This window comes from Artibeus jamaicensis, unplaced genomic scaffold, assembly GCF_021234435.1.
Source record: "Artibeus jamaicensis isolate MK-2021 breed Jamaican fruit bat unplaced genomic scaffold, CSHL_Jam_final contig_1132, whole genome shotgun sequence".
Lineage (NCBI taxonomy): Eukaryota > Metazoa > Chordata > Mammalia > Chiroptera > Phyllostomidae > Artibeus > Artibeus jamaicensis.
The window spans coordinates 6,895,628-6,919,088 of NW_026521221.1; the positions used below are offsets into that span (position 1 = coordinate 6,895,628).

Below are 23,461 nucleotides of genomic sequence, written 5' to 3' on the forward strand. Positions count from 1 at the left end.
CTACCGGGTCTGTGTCACTGGCTGCCTGTGTTCTCCCTGTGTTCCTAAGCATGGTTACGTACCAGCTGTTTGTTTTGCACAGCCAATCCTGACCTGGCTCCGTGGATCCTCAATCAGCTGAAGTCCGTGGCAGTCCGCCCCGACCTGATTTACCAAGGCACAGCCATATTTCATTTCTTAGTCAAACTGGGCAGTCTTTGGCCAGCTCCTTTTTTCTGCGCCTACTAATTTTTTCACCGAACCAACCTACCATTCAGCATTGCTGAGGCTGCCCAGGGCCACCCATTCATGCTAGGTAATGCCCCCATCCTAACCCAAAGGGCGAAAACTCTGCCTTCACACACCAGCTTTCATGCAGTTGGTTATGTCCCAAACATTTTGAAGGGGAAATCCAGTTAAATAATTCCCACAAGTGAGAAGGGCTCAACATTTTCTTCTACCCACTTTTAGGACATTTATAGTTTAAAAGATTGTTTACCCAAACAAATTAGTAATTTCTATTTCAGGCCAAAATAAAGTTGTTACTTCCTTCTTGGAACGAGAGGTTGGGAAACTCAGCTGTAGGATCCTCACCTCCTTGTCATGCCTCCCTGGGTGACTGAAGAATGTCACAATCTCACTAATGTCTGTGGTTGCTCATCTTCCCCCACGTAGAGACCCTGCTCCCTCGTGGCCTGGTCACACCAAGGGTTCTCCCTTCACGGTTCTGCTGTGCACCACCAGCCAGCATTTGTGTGCACTCATTCCCTCTGACCAGTGCTGCTCCTCCTGCCTTTTGTATGTGAGGTAATATTCTGGGTGCTTAATCTGATCCAGAGCCTGAAAAATTAATACATACACTTAGCAAATAGTGATCCGCACCTTCCACTTTGCTAGATGCTGTAGGAAACTAATGTAACATGACATTCTTAATCTCAGATGTTCAGTCTTAGGTGAAACAAAAGTGCAGGTCATTCATACACAAGGTAGCAAAAGTTACTATACTAACAATGGGTTGTGTGGTACAGTCGTACTGGATACCACAGTTAACTGAGCTAGGCTTATGGAGGAGGTAGACTGGAAATTGAAGGAAAAGTAACACTGAAGAGGCTAGCTAGAAAGTTGAGGTCCTTCAAAGTTGGTGAACACGAACATTTCAGTAAAGCAGCCTGCTCAGAGAGGGCGTGGAAGCTCCATGCCCTTGACCCCACATCTTTCCCTACATACTCTTCCATCTGACTGTTCCTGAGTTTGTTTTTATAATAAACCAGTAATCTAGTAACTAAAGTACTTTGCTGAGTCTTTGAGTCACTCTAGCAAATTAATCAAACCGAAGGAAGGGATCATTGGAAATAACAGGAGAAAATAAAATGAAAGGTTGAAAAAAGCAGGGCAGGGAGGTACCCAAATAAGTCTTGGGTCACTGAGTAAGAACGCTGGGCATATTCAGAGGATTCGAGATGAGAAGGGATTATGCCTGACACTCCATTGAACACTTGTAATATAATCATCCAAATGCGATGTTTATGTTCCTCATGTATTACATCCCCATGTAATCCTCATTACAGTCATACCAGGTAAGTCATATCACACATTACTCCTGTTTACAGGTGGGGAAGTAGGTTCAAGGAAGTTAAGTTGATTGGCCCAAGGTCAAATGACAAGCAAGTATTGGAAAAAAATTTGAGCCAGGGAGTAATGGGTGGGGGTGGAAGATAATGGTGTTCCAAGAAGTTTTAAAGAACATTGAATGCCAAGCTAAGATGTGTGGGCTCTGTCATTAGCAACTGTCTCTGAAGTTTGCTTGCCCTCATTAAGCTCAAAAAAATGTTCCAGAGCAGAGCGATTCACAAGCACCATCATTAAGTTGCACTTCTATCCTTTGTCACAGAGCAAGAATATATATACTTCAGGTCAACTCAAGAAGATAACTTCATGGAAAAGTGGTCACGGAAGTACCCACGTCCATTTATCATGCATTCCAGTGCCTTACGGTCCCCTGTACAATTGCCTAACTCCTAACCCAGTTTCATTTTATGATCCAAAAACAAGGAATCCAGTGAGATATCCCTTGCGAGCATTGTTGAAGATATATTAAACAGATAGATCCCAGATCCCTGTTCTAAATGTTAAAAAATATTAAAAGCACATAAAAATATCTGTATGGTCTATAACGGTCTAGTGAGTTTGTTTCCCCTTCTTTGATAATGTCTTCAATTTCTACTCAGACCGTTCTTTGTACTCATTTGGTTCTATTGCATTTAACTTCTTTTGATACTCCAGTGGCAAACTGGAGCAGCAAACTATTCTCTTGCACCCATGCAAAGGGCCTTTTTATACTAGGGTTATTTCCTTCCTGAGTGTAAACATTACTTTCTATTGGGGGCATATGTTCCTATTAACTCTTCTTGCTTATCCAGGGAATTTAAATTGTTTTTGTTCATTTTCCACACTGCTCCTCATACTTCACAGCCAGGAATTTGGAAAATGGTGGCTATGCCTCCATGCTAAGTTTCCCTTATTTTACCTTGGGAACTGCCAAAGTCAAGCTTAAAATCCTGTAACTGAACAATCATTTGCTCGTTAACTCTCTCCCTTGTCTCAACTATCAATATAAGCATCTGAATCTCTTTCCCACATTTGAGGAATCTCCTACCTTACGTGTCTGGAGGGTAGAGACTGCCAGAGCCAGACTTCCAGTTTTGAACTTTTGAACCCCAGAAGGTGGTCTCCCAGCTTTGCTTGCAGTCAGGGCAAGGGCATGTGGCCAAGACTTAGCCAATCTGGACAACCTTTGGGGCTTTGAATGGTGCCCACGACAGCAGAGAGTTCACCCTGGTCCCTGGTGGTGGTAGCCACATCTGGGTTTCAGGACCTGCAGAAGTGTTGTGACAGTGGCAGGCAGGGTCCACATTTACCAAGTTCAACAGTGGCCACCTGGGCTGTTTCTGTCTGTGACACTGGCTTGTATTACGATTGCCACGCCTCCTTTTTTGCCTGCCTATAACGTCAGTTTTGTGGTCCTTACTTCTCAGTCATTCTGTAAGCTCTGTGACAGCCTTTCAACACATTGTTTCTGCTTAAATCAGCCACTTACTGTTGCTTGCAACTAAGAACCTTGGGGGGGGGGGGCAGCAAGCAGCAGGCTGAGGGGTTTCAGAAGGGGATTCGCAAAGTTGGTAGGTTGCTGCCAGAGGCAAAGTTCAGAAAACTCCACCTCCTGGCCCTGCAGATCTTGATTCGCCGCTCCCGCCAGCTGCCTGCAGGGGTGTGAGGAAAGACAGCAGGGAATGACCCCAGCTCGGTGGCCGCTGGGCCACCACCTCGGGCATTAGGAAAAAGGCAAGAAGCGTGGGCCCTATTGTCTCAGTAATATTTTTTGACACTAAAATAAGTACCTAACAATTCTACTTTAAGTAGTTAGATCCAAGTAAGTACTTATGCCCTAACAACTTATAACAGCTATTTGAAAAAGTAATACACAAATCTAAAACAAATTTTATTGTTCAATAACCCCAAGCATCTACTAATGGAATTTTGGGCACTGCCTAATTTCTCAAGCCTTGGAATAAAATCAGACACTACTGCCTTCATTCCCCGTTTGACCCTGTCAAGGAATGTAGCGTGATCTAATGTTGACACGGACCTAGTTCAAGCTAGTAGTGAAATATAGAATAAAATGTTCCCCAAAATTGCTCCATGGAGTCAATCCCTGCCAGAACCATGATTGTGGAATTGTGGCCCAGAAACTACTTTCACTTCTTGTAAGTTTGTTTTTCAGATCCAAAGACAACCTACCAACCAAGCACAAACTCAGTATCTGGTTGAGCAAGTCCCTTCCCACATTCCCTAATAAATGCTGCACAGTCCCAGAGTGCTTCACTTTGCAGATATACACCAGGACACCAGTGGTCCAAAAAAGGAGAAGCCTAATAATCTGCTCTCTGATTGGTTAACCCCAGCAAATCTCCCGTCCTCAAGTCATAAAAACCCTTGAGCCTCACATCTGGCACTCAGAACCTGAAGCCCTGGCTCAGTGTTCTTGCCTCTGCAGAGCCTCAACAAATCTGCCTTTGCTTTTATCAGTGTCTCTGTCCTAAATTCTTTTATATCAGGAGAAAGAGAACCCAAACTCGTTGGTAACAGTAGTTCACATGTCTAACATATCAAGCATCACTGTGATTCCCACCAAAATTTAAAATGTTCTATGCCATCCCTGTGAGTTTGCTGCCCAAGGGTGCCTTAGCTCACAGTCTGGGAACCACAAATCTAGGCAATAAGGCATCACAAACATTTTGATCAGGCAATCACTGTAACAAATGTTTTAGGAAAATGAGTCTGGCATTGGTGTTAAAGCTGGATAGCACTGTTAACATTTTTTTAAAAGTAGCTCTGGCTGGTGTAGCTCAGTGGATTGAGTGTGGGCTGAAAACTAGAGGGTCACCAGTTCAATTACCAGTCAGGGAACATGCCCAGGTTTCAGGCCATGTTCCCAGTATGGGGTGCGTGAGAGGCAACCACAAATAATATTTCTCTCCCTCTCTTTCTCCTTCTCTTCCCCTCTCTCTAAAAATGAATAAATTAAATATTTAAAATAATAAAATAATAAAATAAAAACAACGGAGACTAGCCTTAACAATTTCAAGTACACAAAACCAGTTTAGTCAAACAAACAGACCTTAATTTAGGTTATTTTACAATACTAACTCACCCTGATCATTTCCTGCTTACGCTTCAGGAAATCATAAGCAAAACTTGACCCTTTAACAAAGTCGACATAAGGTAACCACTGAAAGTTCTAATATAACCAGTCACTATGAAGAATAAACAGTCAGTGCATTTATAATCGCAGAACCAGCTCACAATGGTTACTGAGTTGACTTTCACAATCAGCAGACCAAACTGCAAGTCATGAATCCAAAGTACGTGCAGAGGAGAGAGTTTGACCTCCGCAACACCCAGACCGAAGGACTAGAACGTGACCAGAATGTGAACACCAAAACCCTTCAGAAGCAAAGGGTCTGTTGTACAGGAAGACTGATGCTTAGCATGCTTTACCATAAGTGGCCAAGGTCCAAAGCTCTCCTGTCAACACCTGAACCACCAGTTTTTCCGCATACCAGACTGCTCCACCCATTCTCTAAGCCTCAATCTTTGCCTTTAGAAACCCTTGATTAAAGGCCGTTGGGGAGTTTGGGTTTTAAGCCATAGCTTTCTGTTCCCCTTGCTTGACTCGCTGCAAGTAAAACGGCTTTGACTTCTCCGCTGCAGATCTTGGTGTTTGGTGTTTGGCTTTGCTGCACATCAGGCAAGCAGCCCTTGCTTGGTTTGGTTCAGTGACATTTTCTCACCATACAAGCTGCTTTATAACATTATACGAGTACTCCTGAGTCTCACTTCGTATTTCGGTTTGAGTGCTCCTGGGTTGCACGATGAACTCTGACTAATTACTACTTCGGTGACGCATTGGGGTCACTTTGGCTATTTCTGAACTTTTAAGAGGATGGATTCAAGGACCTGAGGAGAGCTCAGGAATCCCATGTGTAAGGGCCATGGCAGCAAATGAGTAAAGAAAGATTTGGACACGAGAAAATTGCAGGACTTAATTGATGGAATAGGGTGTGGGGGGAAGTATCTATATACATAGAGATTTTTAGGAGTGGTGACAAAATAAGAATTAGATATAAAATTAGGATGTTGAAACATCAGTTTGCAGCCCATCCTAGCCAAACAAATCTAAACTGAAATCCTAGCCTACACATTGTCCATGAAACTCAAAAATCAAATCTGGAGGCTGTGGCTAGAAATGAATGATAAAGATTTATTCAAATGTGTTAGGGTTTGCAAACTAGAAACACAACTAGGCAATACCCGGAGTGTTCTGGAGAAAAAATGAAACAGGTAGAATAAAATGTTCCCCACAATTGCTCTGAGCCAAGTCTTGCCAGAACAAATCCCCACTGAGTTAAGCCCTGCCAGAATATGACATTTATCAATAGGTAGCTATGAAATAATGGACCAGGGGCTACCCAGACTTCTTCCTGGACATCAGTGTTCATATACCTGACATCAGTGTTTCAAAAAAGGAAAACTCTGCTACCTTACTCCCTGATTGGTTAACCCCAGCAACCTCCATGTTCCCAAGTCATAAAAACTTCTAAGCCCCACATTTGGCGCACAGAACCCGAGGCCCTGGCTCAGTGTACTTGCTTCTGCAGAGCTTCGATAAATCTGCATTCGCTATTATCAGTGTCCCTTGTCTAAATTCTTTTATATCAAGAGTCAAGAACTCAAACTCATTGGTAACAGAAGGAAAAGCTGAGGGTTCTCATAGTAAAAAGTACATTCTTGAAAAGAATTGGCCCAAGATGGTAATCCTCTAGACGACCAGAGGTCCAGAGAACGGGTGTCAGGTAACCAGCTGTGTGAACTTTCTTTCCTTAGTCTTTCAAGGAGTAACCAGAGGGTTATCTGGAGGTCTGATGTATAACCAAGCATTGATGCAGGACTGGAAAATTCAAAAGTATGTTTCTGATGGGGGCTCAAGAGTTGGAAAATTTTAGTTTAGGTGATAGCTAATAAGCTTAGTAATCAACGCATGTAAGAGCCATTGTTCCAGGCACCGAAGGTAGGACCCAGCCCAGCTCCAGGAGACCATGGGCGGTTCCACCCCTGCGCCTCAGGAGGACTGCGGGCAACCCAGGTGGTGACTGAGCGGGATGACCAGCGCCCAGGGCAAGAACGTGGCAGTTTTTTAATCCAATTAACTTTTCCCTGCATTCCAACCCCCTTACCCACACTTTGTTCTCCTTATAAAAAGGGTCATTTCAAAATGGAATTTAAGACGGTCTGTTAGGGCACAAACCCTCTGCCTTCTCAGATCACCGGCCATCTGAGTAAAGCGCCCACAAAGGTTCAGTCCCTGTCTCTGCCCATTGGGTCTGGTGGGTGCCAGGCAGCACGAAGGCTGGCTCTTCCTATTTCATTTTCAGGCTAGTTAAAATAAGGATAGAATAATTTCCTCATACCTCAATCTGTTTGATTCCAGTAATTTAACAGTTTGACTATAGTGATTCCATTTTATTTCTTCATTGTATATCTCACCACTAAAGACTGATCTTTGGCAAATTCTCTTAGTCTAATTTCTCGCCAGGCTGGAAAGATATAGAGATAGTATGGAATTTCTCTGAGCAATTCGATAGTATCTCTAAAATAGAGATAGTATCTATCTTGTTGGGTTGTCATAAGAGAGAATTGTGTACAGCACCTGGCAAAGGTACTCAAATCCAGAGATGGCTACTAGTGTTAAGACTCAAATTTTGTCTTGGTGAATGACCCCCTTCCTGACTGTGCCTCTAATACCCACCACCATGCTGGCTCTCTCTCTCTTCTGCCCCTGTCTCTTTAGTGCCCTGATTTCACAAAGCCTTTGCCAACCTTAGATATTCAACTTTTCTCTCACTGGGATCACTCAGTTTTTACTCTTAGGCTCAGATACAATCTTTTGAAAACAAGCAAGACAAAGCAGCATTCTTGACCACCCCCCCCCAGGTACCATCTATCTCCTATTCCCAGTCAAATGTCTTCAGAAGTGTTTTCATTCACTGTCCTCTTCCCCTTCCAATGTGATCTAAAGACAAAGGTAATTATATGATGTAGCTACAATAGGCAAAGTCATAGAGACAGAAAATAAAATAGAGATTTCCAGGGACTGAGTGGAGGAAGGAACAGGAAGTTTAACATGTGCAATTGCTATTTGGCAAGATGAAAAGTTCTGGAAACGGATAGTAGTGATGGATGCAGAAAATTGTGCATGTACTTAATGCCAGTAAGGTGAACTAAATATAGTTAAAAGGGCAAATTATGTATATTTTACTACATTTTAAAAAGATTTTATTTGTTTATCTTTAGAGGGGAAGGGAAGGAGAGAGGGAGAGAAACATCAATGTATGGTTGCCTTTCGTGCGTCCCCTGCTGGGAACTGGCCTGCAACCCAGGCATGTGCCCTGATTGGGAATTGAACCGCGATTGTCTGGTTCGCAGGCCCGTGCTCAATCCACTGAGCTACACCAGCCAGAGCCATTTTACTACAATTCTTAATAAAATGTATTGAGGCTTACCAAAGTGTACTAACCTCTAGTGTACAGGTTAATAAATCACTGCCTCCTTCTAGAGAGGACCTCTAGTCTGACAGAAAATCACCATCTATTAGTATTCTTTTTTTGAACTTCATATAAATAGATTTGTCCATTTTGTCATTGTCAAATGTATTGATATGAATTGCTCAAAATAACCTCTTATTATCTTTTTTATATCAATAAGATCTGAAAAGGCTGTTCTTTTTTTTTATTCTTTAACAATTTTTTATTTATTTATTTTTAGAGAGAGGGGAAGGAGGGAGAGAGAGAGGGGGAAGAAACATTGGTGTGTGAGAGAAACACTGACTGGTTGCCACTTGCCCCCCCCAACTGGGGACCTGGCCCACGAGCCAGGCACATGCCCTGACCAGGAATCGAACCAGCGACCTTTCGGTTCAGACGCTGGCACTCAATCCACTGAGCCACACCAGCCAGGGCTCTTTATCATTCTTGATACCAGCAATTTACAATTTCTCTTTTTTCTTGATCAGTCTTGTTAGTGTTTCATCAATTTTATATTGCTTCCTTTGTTGTACATCTGTTATTTCATAATTTCTACTCATTCATTTCCATCCATTTCCAATTGAGAGTTGCTTTTCCATTTTCTTAACATAGAAGAGTAGATAACTTCATTTATTTATTTATTTATTTATTTTATTTTTAAAGAGAAGGAAAAGGAAGAAGAAAGAGAGAGAGAGAAACATCGATGGAGCATATGTTCTGGTAGGGTTTAACTCTGTGGAGCGAGTTTGGGGAACATTTTATTCTACCTTTTTCAATACCACATGTTGTACTTGGAAGCACATTTCTACCCAGAAGCACATCTTGGGCGGCTTGTCCTGAACCCCCACACCTTCAGGTTTCAGTTCCCCAGCGAGACACAGTATTTATTCTCAGTACAATCAGGGGAAAGGGACGAAATCAACTAAAGTTGGCAGATCTTTTTTAAAAACATAAAGCCTGTTTAAACATTCCAATTTCCATAAACTTATCGATACTTACATTTCTATATTCTTTTTATCTAATTATAACCTGAGTTCAGACTTCACCAATGGGTTTTTATACCACAGTTCATGAACTTCCATATCAAGGAATCCTGGAAATTTCTCTTTTCTATCTCCCAGCCATTTTACCCGCTCTTTTATTTTATTTTTTATTGATTGATTTAAGAGAGAGAGAGGAAAGGAGAGAGAGAAAGAGGGAGAAAGAGAGAGAAATCAGTGCGTTACTCCACGCATTGATGCACTAATCGGCTGATTCTTATATGTGTCCTGACCAGGGATCAAACCCATAACCTTAGCATTTTTGGGACGATGCTCTAACCAACTTAACTACCCAGCTAGGGCTATTTTACCCAGTCTTGAGTAAAAGACTTTAGGTCCCCAGTCAGGAGTCAAGCCAAGAGACCCTGGCCCTGTTATGAAACTTGAACTCAATTTAACCAGGTTCACTGTTGCTCCAACTGATTGCTGGTCGAGTTTCTCATTGTGATCACTTCCTTTTATTTTACTTTTTATTATCTTTTCCTTTTTTCTCTCCTCACCCAAGAATATATTTATTGATTTTAGAAAGAAAGAGGAAGTGGGGAGAGAGAGGGAGGGAGGGAGACATCAGTGGTTCGCAACCCATGACAGGGGATGGAGCCCACAGCCCGGCTGTGGCCCTGACAGGAATCAAACCCGCAACCTTTCGGTGTATGGGATGATGCTCCAACCAAAGGAGCCACCCGGCCAGGACATTTTTTTTCTTATAATCACTTCTTTCCAGTCTTCTCCAAAGATGGGTAAATAGAAAAAAACTTATTTAATTCTGGGGAACTTCTGAAACCGGAAAAGCCCATGTTTGTGCTGCCTGACACCTACCAGACTCAATGAGCAGAGACAGGGCCTGAACCTTTGTGGGCGCTTTATTCAGATGGCCGGCGATCTGAGAAGGCGGCGGGTTTGTACCCTAACAGAATGTCTTAAATTCCGTTTTGAAATGACCCTTTTTATAAGTAGAAGAAAAGTGGAGGTAAGGGCTTCAGGGAAAAATTAATCGGATAAAAGCTGCAGCTTTCCTTCATCTGCGTCCTGGGCCGTGGACATCTCACTCTGGAGTACGAGGGCTCAGACACCCCCTGGGTTGCCTGCAGTCCTGAGGCGCAGGGGTGGAACCGCTCACGGTCTCCTGGAGCTGGGCTGGGTCCTACCTTCAGTGCCTGGAACAATGGCTTTTACATGTGATGATTACTAAGCTTATTAGCTATTACCTAAACTAAAATTTTCCAAATCTTGAGCCCCCATCACCTCAGTTTGGCCCATTCAGCCTTTGGTAATGCTGTACTAAAACTTTGTTTTTAACCCAATGTCCATTTTATTTATTCCCATTTTTATTTTATTTTTAAACTAAAGGTTTCCAGTCTGGTAGTTTCTACTCTGGTGAAAGGAGTCCCGTGATTCATCTTTCTCTTTAATTCAGCCATAGTAATATTTTTTTAAAGAGTTTATTTTTAGAGAGAGGGGAAGGGAAAGATAGAGTGGGAGAGAAACTTCAATGTGTGATTGCCTCTCACATGACCCCAACTGGAGGCGGGGCCTGCAACCCAGGCATGGCCTCCAGTCAGGGTTGACTGCAACCCAGGCAACCAAACTGCTATCCTTTGGTTCCCACGCCCCCTCAGTCCACCGACCTACACCAACCAGGGATCAGCCATATTAATATTTAAAAGTAGTATCTCATTCTGTTTATTTGGTTTGAAAGCCCTTGTTTTTGAAGTGCACACCAGAGCAAGCCGGCTTTCCCAGTCTGAGCAATCCCAGATTTGCTTTAACAGTTTATTCTTAAACACGAGGTTTTCGGGGAGCTTTCCCCTTTGCTACATTGACACTTGCTTTCCTACCGAGGTAGACCTCTGCAGTTAGGGACTGTTTTTTAGCACAGGGGAGATACCATATCCTCCACTCATACGAGATATTTGTCTTCTACTCTTCTTAAAGAAGAGCCAACCTATCGCTGAAGCTACCACATCCCATACTTGGCACTGGCAGCCCACTCCCGCGGTGTCGGCTGGCGGGGGTCACCAGTGATTGGTTGGGTCGTGGCTAAGAGCTACAAAGCCTTCAGCGGGCAGCGAGGAGTGATAGGCTCAGGGAAATCCATCTCCTCGCTAATTGGTGGCGGCTGAGAAGCCCGGGATTGGTGGAGCCCACAGGGCAGGCTCCAGTTCGCTGCAGCTGGGCTCTGCTACCAGAAAAAGATGGCAACTACGGTGTGGCTACTGGGGCGGCGCATGATGAGCTGGAGGCTGCAGACGCCGCTGTCGCCGCTCGTCTGCCTCGTTTCCCAGCGGGCCCACTCGCTGTTGCAGGTGGACGATGCGATCAGCGGGCTAAACGAGGAACAGAAGCAGGTAGGGTGCCTGACCCTTTCCCTAGCCCCAAGGCCTCCTGCCCTGGCCGCAGCTGCCAGCTTCGTGAATTGCCTGACAGCCCCCTGCCCAGCGGCCACTCAGCCGCGGCGTGTGTCTAGCTGCGAGAGTTAGATGAGGAGCCAGGCAGCAAAGCTCCTGGGAGACTGATGGTGTTTTGGTGGAGAATTGGCAGGGGCCACCCGTATGTGGCAGAAACGTCCTCAACCTGCCTGAAATCTGCTTACATCTGAACACAAAGGCTGTGGTTGTCAAACAGGTTAGTCATTATCCCCAACAATTTTTTGTTTTACATACACGCTTTTGGAATTTTTTTAATGCAGTGTGATCTGACCCCACAGAGCCCTCTCACAAAGTTGAGCAAAATACATGAAAAAATGTCATTACAGCTGGAGCTGAACCAGAGCCCTGTCAGGAGGGAGGAGACTTCTCTTGGACACAGCTCCCCACAACCCCAGGAACATGATTTTCCCATGGCAACAGCCAGCCCATGCCAGTGCCTCCCGGAAATCCCGGAACACAACTCTGTTTGTGTCTACAGACTGCAGGCAGAGGTTTAAATCACCCTGGAAAACTAGAAGTCAATTCTAGTTCTCAAACTTTCTTGCCAAGAAGAGTTTCTAATCTCTTTGGGTAAAACCTATATATATTTTTAATTAATGAATTAATTAATTTTCAGAGAGAGGGTGAAGTGAGAAAGAAAGGGAGAGAAACATCTGTTTCCTCTCCTATGCACCCTGCTTGGGACATGACCTGCAACCCAGGCGTGTACCCTAACTGGTCCCTGCCTGTTGGGCAAGCCAGGGACCTTTGGCTTTGCAGAAGTAATCCCTTTTGGGCAGAAAAGAGCCCAACTGGCTCCTGGAACTGAAGAGAGCACAGTGTGTCCTTGGGGAGGGGAGGGACCAGAAAAGTGAGGGTACTGGGGAAAGTTGGAAGGGTCAATGAGGGTCAGCTCATGCAGGACCTTGGCCTTCTGAGTACAAAGGAAAGCCATGGAATAATTTTATGTGGGGGAGTGGCATTTTTAAAAAAATCATCTTCAATCTATCTGTACTTGGGACCTCAAGACAGGGGTGAAGACCTGACTGGGATGGCTCAGGTGGTTCCGCAAAGTGGAGGCTTGCTGGTTCAGTTCCTGGTCAGAGTCCATGCCAGGCACATGCCTGAGTTTTGGGACATTTCCCAGTCGGGGTGTGTGTGGGAGGCAGTGGATGGATGTTTCTCTCCCTCTCTTTCTCCTTCCCTTCCTTTCTCTCTAAAAATAAATAAATAAGATGTTTTTTTAAAAAATAAAAAGAGGGATGAGTCAGTCTGTGAGGAAATATAAACAAAAAGTGCTTCTAAGTTTTGTCTGATGCTGTTTGGTGAGATATCTTGGGGCCTGTTTGCCTGAACGAGTCCTCAGTAGTGGAGACGCTGTCTTCACGGGCAATAATGTACTGGTTAAGAGGCATCTGTGTCCACCTCTCTTCCTCTAGCTTCGTCAGACCATGGCTAAATTCCTTCAGGAGCATCTAGCCCCCCAGGCCCAGGAGATTGATCGAAGCAATGAATTCAAGAACCTTCGAGTGAGTTCCAAGGCCTATACTGAGGGGCAGAGGGGCAGTTTGGGAGCTGCTCTGGGAGAGATGATGCAGCAAAAAAGAGCTCATACAATCTTCTAGTAAACAAAATCTCCTTAAGACTGCAGCTCCTTTCTGTGAAGCATTTGGGTCTGTTGCTCCAGGTGCCCAGGTACCTGTGACTGGCTGCCTTCTCACAACTCATTGCACTCACTCCACTTTGTTGATAGGAGTTTTGGAAGCAGCTGGGGAACCTGGGAGTCCTGGGCATCACAGCCCCTGGTGAGTATAATTTCATTCCCTAATGAGAACTTTTCTTGCATGCCCTTTAATATCAGTCCCAAAAGAATTATGAAGGGAATGAAAAGGTTGTGTTCAACGAAACCTAGAACTTCCTCCCTCTTGGTTCTGGGAAAGCATCCACTGACTGTCAGCCCTCACATTTCTTTAGGCTGTGACATTGAGAAGGCAAAGAGATTAGGCCACTGTGGCTCACTTAAATCAGGGTCACTTGGACTCTTGAAGTCTTCATGCTTAGTAAGCTCCCCTAAGTGACTCTAATAGCTGTGTTAGTACCTAGTCCAGTCCCTAAGCCCTGCCCTACCAATATAACATCTAGGCACACAGGTTGGCCCTAGGGCTCATTTGGGAACAGATGATGGTGTGAAGGAGAGGGATGCCTGTCTGAGCCTACACATGAGGTGGCCAGATGATGTGTTCAATACACTGTCCCTGGGCCTGTCCTGTGTCCCCTACTACTTGTGGGTCTTACTATTTGTTTTCAGGGATAAAGGACAGGGAGCTGGTGGGCTCTGATTTGGGTGTTGGTGTCTGAAGGAGAGGCCCAGCCTGGCTTACAGTGCCCAGTAAACAGATGAGCCTGTGGCCCCACCAGCTAAAGCCCGGATGGCACACTCTCCTTTGGCTTGTATTCACTGGGCGTTAGAGTAGAGGTGGAGCACAATACACTACCAGTGTTTCATCTGGGTACCCTGCCTGAGCCATGAAGCAATCTGAAATAGCTGCTACTTGTATTGGGCTTGGACATTCCCAGGTGAAGCAAAGCTGTGACTCTAATCTGGTTGCCACTAGAGCTTATGGAGGCCAGCTTTTGCTTACATGATAGGATTTAGGAGCCAAGACCAGCCATTTTGTGGAAAAGTATCTTGGGTCAGACAGAGCCTCTGGGAATCTCCAAGATGGGCCACACAGTGTTGGCCAGGTTGGTAGTGTCTCAGATATGGCACCACTGGTGCCCTCCAAGCTGCCACCCTCGTGCTAGAGCTCAGAGGGAGGGAGTCTGAGTAGGTGAGTCCCTGTGTGGGTTCCCCAAGAGGAAATGGTCAGGACTCCAGCAGCCTCCTTCACTGACTCAATCTCCACTGTTTTTCGCAGCCAGAAGGGGACTTATCTTCCTGGTCTGGGGGGCCTAGTGTGGTCTGGGACTCCTCATTCCTAAGATATCCTTCCCAAATTTTTATCCACATGGGTGTGGGGCCAGCCTATTCTGCATCTGCACCCCTCCCACCAGTCTGGATGGTGTGGTTTCAATTCCGTCGTTGTCAGACTTCTATTTAGCTTGATTTCTGACATTCCCAAGTGATGGTTGTTCTATCTTTTAGTGTATTTTTGAAATGATTGTGCGAAGAGTTGAGCCATTTCTGCCCATGTTGCCATCTTGACCGAAGCCTCACTTTTTTATTTTTTAACATTTTTCATTGAGATACAGTTGACATGTAACATTGTGTAAGTTGAAGGTGTACAGCGTGTTGATAGTTCAAACCTACGCTGTGAAAATCTCACCTTCCTCCAGCCTTTTACACCCATCCTTTGCTTTGAATCTATTCTTTGTGCTTTGATCTTCCTTCTTTATGTTTCTTGGTGGAACCCCAGGTCCTCTTTATCCATCTGCCTCTGCACTTCTGTAGCTTTCTGTGTAGCGGGTACTCCAGTTCTGCTGTCTTCACGAGAAGGTCTGTCTGGGGTAAAGCAGGAGCTCTAATGACTTTTCTGAACCACACCTCAGCTGACAGAGGCAGCAGACAAAACCAGTTCTGCGTGTTCATAAGCAGAGTCCCTGGCATCAGCCTGTTGACTTTGTTAGTGGGGAGCGTGGACTAAGGTGCCACGAGGGTCTTTCTCTGTTGTCAGTAAATGTTAGGTTCCTGTCAATGTCCTGGTTTAACCTGGGCTGCCTTTTCTGCTCCCCTGAACAACCTCCACTCCCAGTCCAGTATGGTGGCTCTGGCCTGGGCTACCTGGAGCAAGTGCTGGTGATGGAGGAGATATCCCGAGCTTCTGGAGCGGTGGGACTCAGTTATGGTGCCCACTCCAACCTCTGCATCAATCAGATTGTTCGCAATGGAAATGAGGCCCAGAAGGAAAAGTACCTCCCCAAGGTGAGGAAATAGGAATGGAGAAACACGCTGATCTCACCATACGACCACTGACCCCGAGGTACCCTCCCTGGTGGTGAGGGCTGGTCAGATTTGCCCTCTGTAGCTTGCTGCCTTGAATCAGATATGATTAGGAAGGGATCAGGGGTTTGCTTTCAAATGCTTTAGTCAAGAAAATTAAAAATAGGGCCCGACCTCTTGAATTCATCAATAGACAACATTTGCAGAGAGCTCTAAGAAACAGAAGACTGGGACTGGCTTCCTATGCAAAGGGGAAAAGGAGAAATATTTTCAGCCTTGTAGATACCGAACTTGCCTTGTAACACTTAACCAACACCCTAGTCTTAGAAGTTTGAAGGGGTGTCGTATGAACAGGCAAGAAGCACCCGAGCCCTGTCGGTACTTCTGAAGTCATAACCAGGCCCCCTGGGGTTTTCCTTGCAGCTGATCAGTGGTGAATACATCGGAGCCCTGGCCATGAGTGAGCCCAATGCTGGCTCTGATGTTGTCTCCATGAAGCTAAAAGCAGAAAAGAAAGGTGAGGCCTCTCTGGACTCAGGAGCTGAAATGCACAGAAGGACAGACCTTGTCAGGGTGAGGGAGCAGTAATTGGGGGTACCCTCTGCTAGACTGCCGGGACTGTGTCCAGCTGGGCAGCTTCCCGCTTAGCGGGTCTGTGGACTGACTGGCTGACACAGGCCAACAGTGCTGCTGTTTAGTAGCCGAGTTCCTGTCCGTAGGAGATGACTACATCCTGAACGGCAACAAGTTCTGGATCACCAATGGCCCCGATGCCGATGTCCTTATTGTCTACGCCAAGACAGATCTGGTTGCTGTGCCAGCTTCTCGGGGCATCACGGCCTTCCTGGTGGAGAAGGTCAGTGGAGGGCTGGTGCATGGTGGGAGGCCCTCGTCTGCTGACAGCGGTGCCCAAGGTGGATCCCTTCAGCTGACCGCAAACCAGTCAAACCCGTGTGCTCTGCCAAGGCTCCCTGGGGTGGGGGTGAGGCGGGAGAGCAGACTGAAAGGAGAGTGGCCAAAAAGTGGAGTCTAAGGAGGGTGGGGCAAGTTTGAGAGCAGTAGAGCCAGCCACCAGGCCGGGAAGATACAGACTGAAAGGAGACATCTGAATTTGACAATGAAGGTGTCATCAGGGGCTGTGAGAGTGGGAAGTGAGTACAGACTGATTGAAGCCTGCACCTTTTGAATTTCGACAATAAAGGCAAGAGGGAGATAGAGCAGAAGTTAGAATGAAAATTTGGGAGTTTGAGTGTGTTTTTAAGAATGGGAGAGAACTGAGCCAATTTTTTAGGAAAGTTTAAGGAAAAATAGGAGAGGGAGGATTTAAGATGTGTGCAAAACACAATGGAGAGTCAAGGGAGGAGCTGTGAGGCTGGTTACAGGTGATGGGGGAGGGACCTCTGCTTTGTGACCTTGGGGTGGAAGACCAGGGCACCGGAGAGGGAGTGGGCGGACAGTTTCATGGATTAGTGTTGTAAATGCACATAATACCCTCCTGGGGAGGGGGAGAAGGTAGCTGACTAGGAGTGGAAGGCCGGAGAAGTGAGTGGCCCAGAGGGCCCGGCTAAGATGGAAACGTCAGGGCTGTGTAAAGCCACTCCGGTCAGCCAGGAGGTGCGGGGAGCCACACGTGCTCCTCTGGGCACTTAATCGCGCTGCCTCTGATTAGCCCAGGACACAGCACACAGGTGGTTGAATTGATCCCGGCTGGGACTCAGTTAGCTACAGATGGCTGAGGAACAAAGGGCCAAAGGAATGGAATGGGCTGGTGTGAATGTCCTCGAAGTGATTTCCTGAAGGAAAGGAAACGAGCCAGAAGGGTCAGGCAGGCCCCAGGGATCAGGCATTTCAGAAAGAAGTGCTCCGGTGAACAGCGGGGAGAATGCAAACTAGCAGAGAGAAACTAGGGCCTGGGCGGGGCGTTGGGGCAGGAGCTTCCAGGGGTGCAGCAGTTGTGTACAGGTGGGGGTCCTGGGAGTAGAATGCTAGGGTGCCGCACAAGTACTGGGACTTGACGGGAAGGTGGGCATTTTGCAGGGATCTTCCCTTTACCAGACCCCCTTGGGGCCTGGTCTGTAATCAAGGCCACCTTCTGTTTCTGTAAAGAACATGCCTGGCTTCAGCACCTCCAAGAAGCTGGACAAGCTGGGGATGAGGGGCTCTAATACCTGTGAACTAGTCTTTGAAGACTGCAAGGTTCCTGGTGAGTGTCTGAGAAAGGGTGCACCCCGGTGCTGACCCTTCATAAGCAGGGAAAGCCCATCTCTGGGTGAGAGAGGCTCCCCATTGTTAGCTCACCGATGACTGGTGGCGTGGGGGTGGGGGTGGGGGTGCCGCCCCTGCTCCGGCAGGCACATGGGGGGCGCTGGGGCTGCTGCGGGCAGCTCTTTTCCCTGTGTGCCCAGCTGTGGCCACAGTGAGCGGTGGTGCTTCTCTGTGGAGAGCACAGTGTGCTGGACTTGGAACGGAAAGACAAGATCTGCCCTTGCCCGTTACTCTCCTTCAGACACATCCTTGTCTGTACAGCCTGCGTGAGGTATTCATTAACAACGCTAAAGCAGTGTCCAAATACACTGATGGAAGCTGGACTCAGTGAAGGGAAGGCAATTCAGTTTGAGCATATTCTCCCCTGAAGTGTAGCTGAAAATGCGACACGTTGTCCCGCACACCCTTCATGTGCTAATGAGACCACGGACACAAACTTGATCACTAGGTTTGTTCCGCACCCCACCCACAGGCCAGCCCCTCACTGTCTTGATCCATCTTCTGAGAAAAGTGCACTTTGGTTACAAGGCGCATCACAGGAGTGGGGGTCACTACAAGCCCTTCTTTGTAAGCGGGAGAATACTCCAAGGGTCCTGGCTTCATGGGGGAAGAGGGGCTCAGCAGTTCTGTCACCGGTACTGAATGGCCCATCTCCTGGGCGGTGACTTCCAGGACCACCCTTGGAGGGGAAGAGACAGATGATACTGGACCGGAGCAGGCTCAGCCTCAGGGGAAGAGTAATTAGGGACATAAGGGCAGAAAAGCTGGGAAGGGTTTGGCTGACTTCTAGACCAAATTTACTTTTCTTCTTTCCCATCCAAGGCAGTGGAAGAGGAGAAGGAGACCTAAGGATCTGGCCTTTGTGTCTGATCCTGTGGGTGGTGGGGGCGGGACCTATCTAGCAAACTGCTTCTGACTGAGGGTGGCAAACTCCGTCCTGTTCTCCCACCCAAGACACTCTCATTGAAGGTCAGGTGACATTTTGTTTTATGTTTTTAAATTTTTATTTGATTTGGAGAGAGGAAGTAAGAGAAACATTGATTTGTTGTTCCACGTATGCATTTATTGGTTGATTTTTAGAAAGATTTATTTATTTATTTTTAGAGAGAGGGGAAAGGAAGAAGAAAGAGAGGGAGGCAGAAAGAAACATCGATCAGTCGCCTCTCACATGCCCCCAACTGCGGGCCCGGCCCACAACCCAGGCACATGTTCTGGCTGGAGATCAAACTGGCGAGTCTTCGATTCCCAGGGCAGCGCTCAGTCCACTGAGCCACACCAGCCAGGGCTCATTGGCTGATTCTTGTATGTGCCGTGACAGGGATGGAACCCACAGCCTTGGTGTGTCTGTACAGTGCTCTAACCAACTGAGCTACCCGGTCAGGGCCAGGAGTGTTTTTAAAGTGGTTAAGTACATCAACTGCTTTTTGTGTGTGTGGTTTCTGGGATTTAGTAGTAGGTAAAAAAGATCTTCCCACTTTCAAAGAGGAGCTCTAAGCAGCCAAGCTACCGGCCAGGGCCAGGTGACACATGTTAATGCCTTGTGTGAGAGTCCTGGCACCAAACACAGTAGCTTTTATAAAAGTGGGAAGTCTGTGGATATCCCTCGCCCCTCTGACCAGCACTTGTCCTGGCAGCTGAAAACATCCTGGGCCATCTAAGTAAAGGCGTCTACGTGCTGATGAGTGGGCTGGACCTGGAGCGGCTGGTGCTGGCTGGTGGACCCCTGGGGTGAGCGTGCAGCAGGGGCGGGGAGGGGCGGGGAGGCTCCTCCTTGGCAAGCGCTGCCTTGGCAAACGGCAGCTGCAGCTTTCCCCTTGTGGATCCGGGGGAGCCGCCTCCTGGCCAGTGCACCTTCTATCCTGGAGATAAAAGAACCTCCTCCTCCCACGTGTAATTTCTTCATGATAAAGGGAAAGACCAGTTGAAAGACAGACAGGAGGCCTGAGGAGCAATCCTGCTTAGTTACATTGGAGGTGAAAAAAGTACACCCAGGCTCTGAGGCCCCACTCACTACACAAGGTCCTGTATAAGCCCTGGCCGTCAGCGCATGACTGAGCAGGGGTAACAAGTGTTCTCCCTCTCCCTTCCTCCGCCCTAGAACTCCAGCTCCGAGTCTCACTGAGCTGCCCCGCCCCCCAGACCTTCCACACTGGCGTTTTGCCACCCCAGCGGCAGCTGGGGGACAGTGAGGCACCACCCAGCGTCTTTCTCCCTCCACCAGGCTCATGCAGGCTGTCCTGGACCACACCGTCCCCTATCTGCACACTAGAGAAGCCTTCGGCCAGAAGATCGGCCACTTCCAGGTGAGTGGAATGCTTTGCTGAAATGTGCTCTTCCATTGGGTTCGAGTTTTCTTTAACAAATGAGTACATAGGAAATGCTCTGTGGGGCATTTACTATCCTTCCCCAGCAAAATGAGTTTGAACGCTTGGAATGCCGGCTTCTTCAGCTTGCTACTTGGCTTTGGAAGTTGTCTGGAAGTTCTTCATGTCACCTCACTTCCTGAGTGAGTTGAAGGAAGGAGGCATTGTAAGGTCGGAGGGTGAAGCACGCCAGTTCAGGGAGGCCTGGGCAGAGGGGAATGGCATTTCTAGTCAAGTTTTGTGGCCTGAAGACCTTCAGGATTAATGAGGGCGGTGGAGGTGGAGGGCCATTTGAGGTGCATCAGCCGCCTTCTGGCCTTAACTCCAGACCTGCTACCGTCTGTGTCATCCCAGGCAAGTCCTTCAGCTCTCTGTGCCCTGATGTTCCCGTTCTGGCTGTCAGGTTGCTGATCTGCTTTTGGTAACTAGGGGGAGTGTCTGAGAGGAATGTGGCTCCAGTACGTTGACTTGTGACCTCCTTGTGTGCCCAGCTGATGCAGGGGAAGATGGCCGACATGTACACCCGCCTTATGGCCTGTCGGCAGTATGTCTACAATGTCGCCAAGGCCTGCGATGGGGGCCACTGCACTGCCAAGGTACGGGCCTGCCCAAACAGAGGCAGTGGTGGGCTGCGGGGCCCTGCTGACCTGCGGCCTCCTCCCACAGGACTGTGCAGGTGTGTTTCTTTACTCAGCTGAGTGCGCCACGCAGGTGGCCCTGGACGGCATTCAGTGTCTTGGTGAGTGGCCCCCACTCCCCACTCTCAGGGCTTCCCTCGCTCCCAGAGCCTGTGGCTACCTCCAGAAGGAGGTTTCCTCTCTCCCCCTCACTCGGAGCTTCAGTTAGCTGCCACTGAGCTGGCTCCCCTCGGATCCTTCTGCCCCAGTTACTGGGAGAACATGGAAAGGCAAATGGAAAGATTACTGGAGGCTACAAATCGCTACTCTTTCAGCAACACCCCCCTCACACCCTCCCCACCTAGTCCTGTGGACACTGGCAAGTGAGAGAGAGAGGTGTCTCGGAGGTGGGACAGCCTTGTTTCAAAGCTGCACAGACTCGAGCCAGATGGCCTGGATTTCAATTCCTGGCCTTACCACTAACCAGTTTTGTGACTTTCACAAGTTACTTCACTTCTCTGGGGCTGGCACCCACTAAGTGCAATGCAGTGTCTCTTTGTCCCCTTCTCCACACTCGCCAGTGGTCCTCTCCCCGCCTGCCTGCTCTCCTCTGCACTCTGGGTGGCCTTCCAACCCCTGTCCACTGTCCTTCCAGGTAAGGTATTCCCCACGCCCCAGCCTCTCACCACCTCTTGCTGGTGCCCTCTAATTAGTCTCCCCCTGCCTGCTTCTCTACCCTTGGCCTTCTGTTTGCTTCCCTTGCTTGTTCCACGGCCCATCACTTTTCCTGTCGTTCTTGTTTCTCTGCCCAAACCCTGGCTACAGGTGGCAATGGCTACATCAACGACTTTCCCATGGGCCGTTTTCTGCGAGACGCCAAGCTGTATGAGATTGGAGGTGGGACCAGTGAGATCAGGCGACTGGTCATTGGCAGAGCCTTCAATGCAGACTTCCACTAACCCCAAGACCTTCACCCCTCTTCCTAGCACCTAGAGGCCTTTTTTTGGAAGCAGAAGTGTGGCAAGTCCTGCTGCTTGGCTGCCAACCACTGGGCCTCAGAGCCAGACCAGCCAGCCAGCCCAGAAAAAAGCACTCAGTGGCTTAAAATGGACACAACAGGAAGCATCGTGGCTTTTCTGGGGTTATTGGGATGGGCTTTGGTGACCCTGTGCACTTGCTCTCTAACTTCTAAGCCTGATGCACCCACCTTCCAGGGTGGTCACGTGGGGGGCGGGCAGGCAGTCACCTCTTTTTCTTGGATGAGCATCTGGCAGGGAGCCCCCTGCTCATCTGCTTGAACTTGATAGCCTCTTCCAGAGGGAACCCTCCCCCCAAAAAACCCTGGGCTTTATTTCTGCCAGTTTCTAGAGGCACCAGTCCCCAGCAGCTTGTGAGCAGGCACCCACTCAGCACAGCCCCTGCATCCGTCCAAGGGCTTCCTTCTTTATGGCTGACATCCCACCATTTTGGGGTGGAGTTCTGGAACTGGGCATCTCAAAACACATGTGCCACCCACAGTCTGCAGTGGGGCAGAGGTTGGCATACTCGTGAAGGATCAGCTTGGCACTGGCCTCTGGCAGCACCTCTGAGCCCTCTGGCACCGCCGTGGCACCACTGCCCCGGTCCCGGCCATGTGACGGCCCCCAGCTGACAGGCAGCGGGCCGAGTCGGCTGGCTCCACGCCAGCCAAGGCTGCCTGCGTGCATTTCTCTGGACGCCCTATGGCTAATTTTGTTACAACTGCACAGCGGCTGCTGCCATTTTGTGTTAAACATAGCATGAAGCAGACCCATCTGCTTCTACCCTGGTGTTTGGGGGAGAAGCAGTTGACTTGCTACCACCTCCTGCCTGGCTCCAGCCCATGTCCTTAGGGGCTGGGCCACGTCCTGCTCCTGCTCCCCAGTCTCCTCACAGGTGGAAGGGGGTGTGAGTGGAAGTCAGTGCTTAGGAGAGAAGAGGTCTTAGCTTCCCTTTTCCAAATCCCCAGGGATTTTTAAAAGGAAGTTGGAAGCCCAGGGTGGTAAGTCTTGGAGCTAGAAGAAAGCTCATAAATTTTGGGGAAACCACCCCCATGTTTTTTTAAAAGATGAAGACAGATTTTTTTCAAGGTCAGAGCTGGAGCTCGAATCCAGAGCAGCAGAAATGGGGATTCTGAAAATGCCCTCCTGGAGCCCCACCGCGCGGCTGCGTGGATGCAGCTTGGGGAGGACCAAGTTTGGGTCGTTCCATCCCATGTGCGTTTTCTGAAGAGAGAGCTGGTTTTCTTGGCTCTCAGCCCAGCGATGCCTCTTCTAACTTGGGTCCTGGCCTGTAGCCAAATGCTATTCCATTCCCACCCCAGCCCAGCTGCGATCTGAGGGGGAAAAGACCCGGGGCTTGTTGGCACTGACCCTTCACTTCTCCACTCTACCTCCTGCTGTTGGATGAATGTGACTAAAATGGTCTTGTTGGGTGTTACGTATGGTTAGACAACTGGCCTGGAGATGTTCAGAATGGGCTGTTTTGTCCAGTCAAGGTGAGTTACAAGGCCTGCCACAAACTTGGGGAAAATTGATTGTTCTCCTGATGCTATATGTGAACAAGTGTGTTTTAAAATAAAGCCAGCCCTGGCTGGTGTGGCTCAGTGGATTGAGTACTGGCCTATGAACCAAAGTATCACTGATTTGATTCCTGGTCAGGGCACATGCCTGGGTTGCAGGCCAGGTCCC

The 23,461-nt window shown here is 48.0% G+C and overlaps 1 protein-coding gene and 1 pseudogene across 2 annotated transcripts; one reads left to right on the forward strand and one right to left on the reverse strand.

The window, feature by feature from the left end:
• Positions 1–2,157: 2,157 nt before the first annotated feature.
• LOC119061239 (gamma-glutamylcyclotransferase-like) lies at positions 2,158–5,116 on the reverse strand (annotated as a pseudogene).
• A 6,203-nt stretch (positions 5,117–11,319) lies between these two features.
• Positions 11,320–23,376, forward strand: IVD (isovaleryl-CoA dehydrogenase). Of its 2 annotated transcripts, XM_037161756.2 has the most exons (13): positions 11,534–11,785; positions 11,916–12,159; positions 13,008–13,097; positions 13,322–13,373; positions 15,321–15,490; positions 15,932–16,025; positions 16,228–16,364; positions 17,615–17,711; positions 19,408–19,501; positions 19,995–20,076; positions 20,628–20,732; positions 20,803–20,875; positions 21,579–23,376. In XM_037161756.2, the coding sequence occupies exons 3-13, from the start codon at positions 13,020–13,022 to the stop codon at positions 21,710–21,712; spliced, it is 1,116 nt and encodes a 371-aa protein (XP_037017651.2). In that variant the 5' UTR covers positions 11,534–11,785; positions 11,916–12,159; positions 13,008–13,019; the 3' UTR covers positions 21,713–23,376. The 2 variants fall into 2 exon arrangements, with proteins under 2 accessions (XP_037017650.2, XP_037017651.2); XM_037161755.2 differs by lacking the exons at positions 11,534–11,785; positions 11,916–12,159 and adding an exon at positions 11,320–11,508.
• Positions 23,377–23,461: the final 85 nt, after the last annotated feature.